We start from the raw sequence: 9132 nt of genomic DNA, 5'->3' as shown, positions 1-9132 counted from the left end.
TACTGGCTACTTGTTCTACCGGATTCCCCAGCATACGGACATTGTCCGGTTGGTTAACAATGGTACTCATGTATCATTCCATTTACAGGCCACCCATTGTATGGAGACCAGCTGCAACGCTGTCCTTCAGGATCCCTGTGGGCAAGACGTCTGCCGGACCCACGCCACCTGCGCAGTCCAACTAGATGGTTCGGTAGTGTGGCATCATGAGAACTGTTTCTCATGCTATGATCTCATGGAACGAGTCTCCTCTGATGTAAGTGCCTCTCCGGCGTGTACATAGAGGAACAGGGTGGGTCATTGTAATATATATGTCAAACATATACCTTCTAAGTTAAGTTATTGTATTAAGAGATAAGTTTAAGTTTAACACTAACCTTCTCTTACAGGCAGCCCAGTCTGTTCGGGATGCTGCTCTTTCCACCCTCAAGGTATGGGTGGGAGGCTTCGGGCGAAATGTAGGCAAGGTGAAGCCATACATCCTCTCTCGAGAGATAGCCACTTTGATCTTCCCTGGGGGGAAGAGTACAGGCTACGTAGACCCCGAAGTAGCAGCTCCCATCATAGCATCTATTCAAGACGCAGTGGCTCAACAATCAGAGGAGGTTTTGGCGCAGGAGGTCGCAGAGGAGGTCGCAGCACTCAATCTGGACATCGAGCCCATGACAGTGGACGGCATGGGCAACGGTAAGGATGTTAATGAGGCTAGCCTTGTAGGTGCTCAAGGCCTCCCCTTGGGCACATCTAGACCTTCTTCTCCTTTCTCTTCTACTTCCTTCCAAGGGTTCTTCGGGGGATTTCCATCATCTAGATCGAAATCCCTCTCGGCGATCCCTAAAGTCAAGGGCAAGCTTGACTCTAAATTGCTGCCAAAGCCCCTTCCCAGATAATCATACACTAGCCAAGTCCATAAAGCTCCGGCTCACCACCCCGGAGCAGACAAAACCAAACAGGGGTCTCTCTCCAAGGGCTCGAAGACCAAGTCTTACAAGGGGAGAGCCCACTCTTCCACCTCGGATCCTGTGGCATCCACCTCTAAAGGTGCGATACCTAAGGTATTCAAGGAGAGGGCAGAGGCTCCCTCCTTCGACCAGGAAGCATTCACATCCAATATGATGCAACAAATGGGGAACATGGTTGGAAACATGGTTGTGAACTTGGTTAATGCCAAGTTCCCAAGAAATCCTCAAAAGGCTGGGTACACAGGAGACCATAGTCGCAGGTCTCCAACAAGGCGTAGCGTCGGGGCTTCAACAACCCGGCCAAATAGCCCATGGCCAGGTTATGCCGGACTCCTCCACTCTCCCTTTCTTCCACCCAAGCAACCCATGGAGGGTGGCTAATTATGCACCTTTCGTAAACGGAATGCTTACGATTGAGGGCTGCGGAACTCGAAGGATTGAGGACTTCGAGTTCTACCCACCAGGGTTGCAGGCTCCTTTCATAGGCTATGTCCGTCTTACGGAATCTGCTTTGATCAGGGAGGACAAGGTCCCGAAAGAGACGGTCATCCTCTCTCGGGACCAAGCTCAGCAAGTTTGGATACGTAACCTTGACGAATGGCACTGTGTTAACACTAAGGTCACAGCCTTCAGGAGTCCATTCACAATTTTTACTGTAGATGAGGACACCCCGATCCCGTTCACATCTAAAGTGGCAGAACTCACTCTGCAAGCTGCAATGAGAGATGAGCCTATGCCACAGCTTCGGGAAACGGAATCCACATCTTTGCTACTTCCTGGAACAGATGACCTATGGGTAGACTTACCAGCAACCTTCTCAGTTGGCAAGCTTAAACCTGATTGTGCCATCTCTCTATTCAGTGAGCGGCTACCCAGGCTGTCTGATGTGCTCATCCAGACGGAATTTGACGCTAGGACATGGCTTGCGAGGTCCTTCTACGCTAGTCATGACAGAAACAGCAGCATTTGTGTATTCGCAAGAACCGTTGTTCAAGATCATTGCTAATGCACAATTGCTGAGTATGCAATGTGACTTGTATGATTTTGTTGTGGCTAGGAGGAACTGCAGGAAGCACATCCTAGCTGAATCCACGATCAGGCACGAACCCAACAAACTCCTGGCCTCTTCTGTATGGGATGCTGATCTTTTTCCAGCCTCAGCAGTCAACGAGGTGCAACATGTGGCTGCTAGGTTGAACCAAAGCCTGCGGGTTCCGTGGGGATTAGTCTACATAAGGAAATCGGAGTCTTCCTATTCGAATCCCAAAGCAAAGAAAAAGCCTAGGAAGTTCCAGCCCTTCCAGGCACCCCAGCAACAAGCTTTGGTTCAGGCAGTACCAGTTCCCCAACCCTCTACCTCTAAAAGCCAACCCCAACAGCAGTTTGTGCTGTTGTCACAGCCACAACAGCCGCAGGCATCAACTTCCTTTGCTGTTTCCCCAGCTTTTAACCCAACCTTTGAAAACCAGGCATTTCAGGCATTCAATAGGTTCGGTAGGGGCGGCAGATCTAGAGGCGCCTTTCATCAACGAGGCGGCAGAAGGGCTACCAGCCGAGGCAGAGGTGCAAGGGGAGGACGTGGAGGCCATCCATCAGCAACCCAATGAGAACTCCCAGGTAGGAGGGAGGCTGTACCTCTTTCGTCACTATTGGAGGTTCAGTAATTGGGCACAAAGTATTGTATCCAAAGGTCTGGGCAGGAGTTGGATCAAAGGTCCACATCAACCCAACACCTTCTATCAGGAAACAACAGCGGAGTTGGTAGAGTATTCCCAAGATCTCCTTCAAAAAGGAGCAGTGTCAAGAGTCAAACATTTAAAATTTCAAGGTCGCTTGTTCAGCATGCCAAAGAAAGGCTCAGACAAAAGAAGAGTAATCTTAGACTTGTCCCGTCTAAACTTATTCATTCTTTGCGACAAGTTCAAGATGATAACCATTTCCGCACGCGGACCTTACTTCCCCGTGGGGCCATCACCACCTCTATAGATCTTATCGACACCTATCATGTCCCGATAGCAAGGCACTTCCGTCCGTTCCTAGGCTTCAAGTTAGGGAACCAACCTACTAAGCTGGCGGATACGGTAGTGCAGGAACTAAGGTCTCAGGGTATTATGGTAGTAGCCTATCTGGACGATTGGCTCGTGTGGGCCTCAAGCATCGAAGATTGCCGCAAGGCTACAGCCACGGTTATCCGTTTTCTCGAATACCTAGGATTCAAGATAAACAGGACAAAGTCCTGGCTAACACCGGCGTCCCGTTTCCAGTGGCTGGGAATTCATTGGAACTTGGATTCGCATACTCTATCAATCCCGCCGTTGAAAAGAAAAGAAATAGCCAAGGCAACCAGACAATTTCTGAAATGCAAAAAAGACGTTCCGGAGAAACCAAGAAAGGATATTAGGTTCTCTCCAATTTGCTTCAGTGACGGACGTCCTATTGAAAGCCAAACTGAAGGATATAAATCGGGTTTGGCGTTCAAAAGCGAAGAAAAGATTCCAGGACAGGTTAGCCCCCATCCCGGCGATCTTATGGAAATGTCTCCGGCCCTGGGCGGAGGTCAAGAATTTGTCAAAGACAATTCCACTACAATTTCCTCCACCGGCCTTAGTGATCCACACAGATGTGCCACTAACACGTTGGGGAGGATACTCACAGTACAAGAAGGTACAAGGTACTTGGTCCCTTCAATTCCGCCAGCTTCATATCAATGTCCTGGAAGCCATGGCGGTGTTCCTCACCCTGAAGAAGCTTCGCCCAGCCAAGAAATCTCATATCAAGCTGGTGCTTGACAGCGCAGTGGTAGTACACTGCATCAACAGGGGAGGTTCAAAATCAAGCCACGTGAACCATGTCATGATAGCCACCTTTTCACTACCAGGCAAGAACAAGTGGCACCTATCAGCTACTCACCTTGCCGGAATACAGAACGTGGTGGCCGATGCGCTATCACCTTCAGTCCCACTGGAGTCAGAATGGTCTCTGGACAAGAAGTCATTCAGTTGGGTATGTCAGCTAGTACCGGGGCTCCAGGTGGATCTCTTTGCCACGGAATCGAACCACAAACTCCCTTGTTATGTGGCCCCCAACCTGGACCCTCTGGCTTACGCCACGGACGTGTTGGCTATAGATTGGAATCAATGGAACAAGATTTACCTCTTTCCTGCGGTGTATCTTCTTAAGAAGGTTCTGCACAAGCTGAGGACATTCAAAGGTCAGGTGGCTCTGATAGCCCCCAATTGGCCCAAGAGCAATTGGTTCCCCCTTCTCCTGGAGTTGGGTCTCCGCCCTCAACGGATTTCCAATCCCAAGCTGTCACAGCTAGTGCAAACGAGGACTGTGTTCACTTCCTCAGGACTTCAAAAAGCCCTAACTTTATGGACTTCATGAAGTTTGCAGCTCAGAGGGATGCAGATATCGATCCTCAGAACATCATGTTCTTGGAATCAGATAAACGTGAATCAACCCTTCCTCAATACGATTCAGCAGTTAAAAAACTGTCTGGGTTCCTGAACGAATCTAATGTACGTACCATGACCACAAAACTGGCAATCTCCTTTTTCAGGTCATTATTTGAACAAGGTTTGGCAGCTAGTACAATCACTACTACCAAATCAGCCCTGAAAAAGATTTTCCAATTCGGATTCAAGATTGATTTAACGGAATCATACTTTACTTCCATCCCCAGAGCTTGCGCCAGGCTCAGACCTACTGAAAGGCCCAAGTCAGTGTCATGGTTCTTAAATGATGTCCTTAAGTTGGCCTCAAATACTAACAACACCTCGTGTGATTATCAGTCCCTATTGAGGAAAACTCTATTCCTCATAAGCTTAGCATCAGGAGCTAGAATTTCAGAACTGTCGGCTTTATCTAGAGACCCAGGTCATATAGAATTTCTCCCTTCAGGGGAAGTGTTACTTTCTCCAGATCGGCGGTTTCCTGCCAAAAATGAGGACCCAAAAGATAGGTGGGCTCCGTGGAAAATCGTTCCCCTTCCACAGGACCCATCACTTTGCCTTGTAACTTCATTGAAAGCTTACTTAAATAGGACAACTCTGAAATCTTCTGGGCCTCTATTTATTAGAGAAAAAGGTGGCACCATTTCCCGAAAAGGTATTAGGCAACAAATTTTATATTTTATCAAAAAAGCCAACCCGCAGTCCTTCCCACGGGTACATGATATTAGAGCTATAGCTACCTCAATAAACTTTTTCCAACATATGAATTTTGAAGATCTGAAGAAGTACACTGGCTGGAAATCTCCGACAGTATTCAAACGCCATTACCTTAAGTCCTTGGAAGCCATTAAGTACCCGGCGGTAGCGGCGGGAAACACAGTTTCCCCCGGTACCGGCGGCGATAATAGTCAGTAATTCAGCTCATGTCTCGCCTTTGCCTTCTCCTTCCTACCGGCCTCATTACCATTCTTGCCTTAGTCCCAGTTACGTCACTGTCATACTGGTCCTTGGATGTAACATATTGTACATAATGTCTAGTTCATAAGGACCTTATATCTCAAATGTTTGTTTGCTATGATCATTATTGTTGTTTGATAGTTTTAAGGTTACTTCCTTTGTATGTTACTGGTTTGTAACTTGATCTATATTATAATGAACTAACATTAATTGTTTTTCATTGGAATCCTTTTGAGTAGTAACTTGTGTTCTTCCTTTTTCCAAGCTTGGTATTTTCTCTGGTACTATTTCATGGAGCGACACGGCCAAGCCCAGAAAAGGGATTTTGACGTAGGAAAAATCTATTTCTGAGCGAAGGGCCCGTGTTGCCCAGTGAAATCCCACCCAGCTGTCCACCAAGCTTGAGTGCTATCTGCAGGTATGACGTCACAGCCGCTAGCTACACGGTAGCAAGTAGTGAGCCATAGGTCGGCTCCTCTCTTTTTGGGTTTTTGATGTAGGAGAGGCTAATTGGAGAAGGACCCGTGGTAGTGGTTTCACTCGCCCCAGAAACCATACCGACACCTTTTAATAAAGGTGAGCGAGCCAGAATATTCTGGCATTTCCAATTTAGCGGTTCTCTGGTATTATAACAATATTTTACCTTAGAAATAGTGCTAAAGGACCTATTCACTGGGCGACACGACCCTTCGCCCAGAAATAGATTTTATCCTACGTCAAATCCCTTTTATATATATTATATTATATATAATATATATAATTATTATATAGTATATTAAATATATATATAAATAATAATAATATATATAATTACTATACTATATAAATATATTATAACAATATTTTACCTTATTAGAAATAGTGCTAAAGGAACCTATTTCACTGGGCGACACGGACCCTTCGCCCAGAAATAGATTTTTCCTACGTCAAAATCCCTTTTATATATATATATATATATATATATATATATATATATATATATAGTATAAATATATATATATATATATATATATATATATATATATATATATATATAAATATATATATATATATATATATATATATATATATATATATAGTAGGTCTAAGCCACGAAGGATAGATAAACAACGGAGTAGCTGCAAGATCTTTCGACTCGACGTCCTTTACTTAGCCCTTTACTGCTAAGTAAAGGACGTTGAGTTAAAAGATCTTGTAGCTACTACGTTGTTGATCTTTCCTTCGTGGTTTATACCTTTATTTATGCATTTATCACATTCCAAACTTTTATGATTCAGTTATACACACACACACACACACACACCACACATATATATATATATATATATATATATATATATATATATATATATATATATATATATATATAAGTAGAGGTTTTTTGCCACGATGGAAAAAATGAAAAAGCGAGATAGCTGAGTACTTTCGGTCCTGTTCGGACCCTTTACTGAAGGCAAACTGATTTTACAGAGAACAACATAGTCAAAAGACTATGTTGTTCTCTGTAACATCAGTTTGCCTTCAGTAAAGGGTTCGAACAGGACCGAAAAGTACTCGGCTATCTCGCTTTTTCATTTTTTCCTTCGTGGCAAAAAACCTTTATTTATACATAGCATCACGTTTTATATACTTCGTGATCAAGTTATTCATATACGTATATAATATATATATATATATATATATATATATATATATATATATATATATATATATATATGTATGTATGTATATATTATCTGACATTTACAAATTTCTCTTTCTATTTTATATAATTTTGTATACACAACAAATTATGAAAAATGTACACCAAACCTCACACATTTGATATACTATACCTACAAATCCAGTACTGTAATTTACTTTTCAGAGTAAAGTTACAAAGTGGGCTAATATCCTGTTACAGATATGGGGCATCTTGTTTTTATTTCTTAGTCTATCCACAGAAAAAGAATAAAATGATAAAATTAATGGTGGAGCCACACCGGTACCTTTTAACTTTTTGTTTTAATGAATTTAGAAAAAACGTTTCGATGGGGGTAGTACATACGACAGTTGGCCTCATCCTTTCCATCTGGGCAATTTTGCAGCCCATTGCACTTTTCTTCCAGGGGAATGCATGAACCATCTCCACAAGTAAACTCGTTATTCGTGCACGAAGCTGGAATCATTATGTAACTAAATCAGTCAAGCTAAAAGAACATGATGGTGGCTTTTAAAAGAAAGAAAATGGTGAGAGTATTTTCCTTAGCCTCTTATAAAGGGAGATCAAAGGATTAACCATCTTATTTCCTTAAAGGTCACCTGTTTTTACACCATGCCAGCCCTAATGATGTCAACATAAGAGATGCACAAAGGCAGAAAATATTACATGCTATCACCAATAAAAATGCAACACATACCATTAAAAGCATAACATAAAAAATAAGACATATCTGAAACCATAAAAACATTGACTTGCAGTACTCTACACATATTCACATCATCAGGGCATGGTAAAAGTGCACATTTTCCTCAAATTCTGCTTTAAATAATGATGAGTTACACAAAACTGTAAGTTATTACAACACAGCATTTGAATTCTGTTACATAAACTGCCACAGTGAAGGGTGAACAGTGACATGTTCCTTGTAGTGCATGTTAAAGTGCATTATCATGCTCTCATTTGCTATGCAAATGCTTTCTTAAACACGATGCAGTTAAATCTTAAAGTAATCCTACAACCAACCAACTACCACATCAAACATGAATAATTAATTATCCATAACCATGAATTTCCAATATCCCATGCATTCTACTATGGTATGTCAGTGAATTTAGACTTTCACTGTTAATATGTATAGTAAATCTTTGAAGCTTTGAGGAACTGACTACACTACTTCACATTATAAAAAACCATCTTAAAATCTAATATTTTTCCCTATATAAATATATGAGAAAGCTGCAAGAAGATAAAAGAACATGTGATAAGACCAAGAACAATCACAAACACAGTATATTTCCTCACACAATCATAATAATTTTATACTCTTACTACTGTATACCTCTTTTCACAACAAATTAATTTTGTATCAGACCTATTTTATGCATCTTTTTTGTCTATGGAAAACTATGGACGTTTAAACATATACATATGCCAAGACACATTGTGTTTGAATACTATAAACATTTCTGGCTAATTACCTTCCATTGCTTGATATATGAGCAAAACAAAAAAAAAATTTGAAATCTGAGTACTGCATCAATCAAAGGTATTCCTTTGAGTGCCACATTTACTGGCAACAGCAAATGGAATTTGAGCTTCAGTGTGCATAAATAATATCTTCTGTCCATAATATACTACATGTACTGTATTATATATATATAGATGTATACTTATATTATATAATATATATATATATAGAGATAATAATATAATAGCTTTAATGGATATATATTGATATTTCTATTATTAATATCGAGATATGATATAGTAGATATAATATATGATAGATTATTATTATAATATAGTATATATATAGAGCCTCTATATATATAATATAGTGTATAGCTATATAATATATATATCTATCATATATATTTATATATATTTATATCTATAATATATATAAATATAATATATATATAATCGATAGATATAGATATTAGATATAATAGATATATATAGATAATATATATATGATATAATATATATAGACTATATAGATATTATATATAGATCTATATATATTATAAATATATATATATATATAATATATATA

At 40.8% G+C, this 9132-nt stretch overlaps 1 protein-coding gene across 1 annotated transcript in view; it reads right to left on the bottom strand.

The window, feature by feature from the left end:
• The window catches only part of LOC135219776 (basement membrane-specific heparan sulfate proteoglycan core protein-like), a gene marked incomplete in the record, with an annotated part of 1285796 nt that overhangs the window by 708701 nt on the left and 567963 nt on the right, over positions 1-9132 (bottom strand). Inside the window, 1 exon segment of the mRNA XM_064256828.1 lies at positions 7422-7532. Coding sequence (XP_064112898.1) covers positions 7422-7532 — 111 coding nt within the window.

The sequence above is a fragment of the Macrobrachium nipponense genome, chromosome 1 (assembly GCF_015104395.2).
Source record: "Macrobrachium nipponense isolate FS-2020 chromosome 1, ASM1510439v2, whole genome shotgun sequence".
Classification (NCBI taxonomy): Eukaryota; Metazoa; Arthropoda; class Malacostraca; order Decapoda; family Palaemonidae; genus Macrobrachium; species Macrobrachium nipponense.
This window is presented reverse-complemented; position numbering and strand designations above follow the sequence as displayed.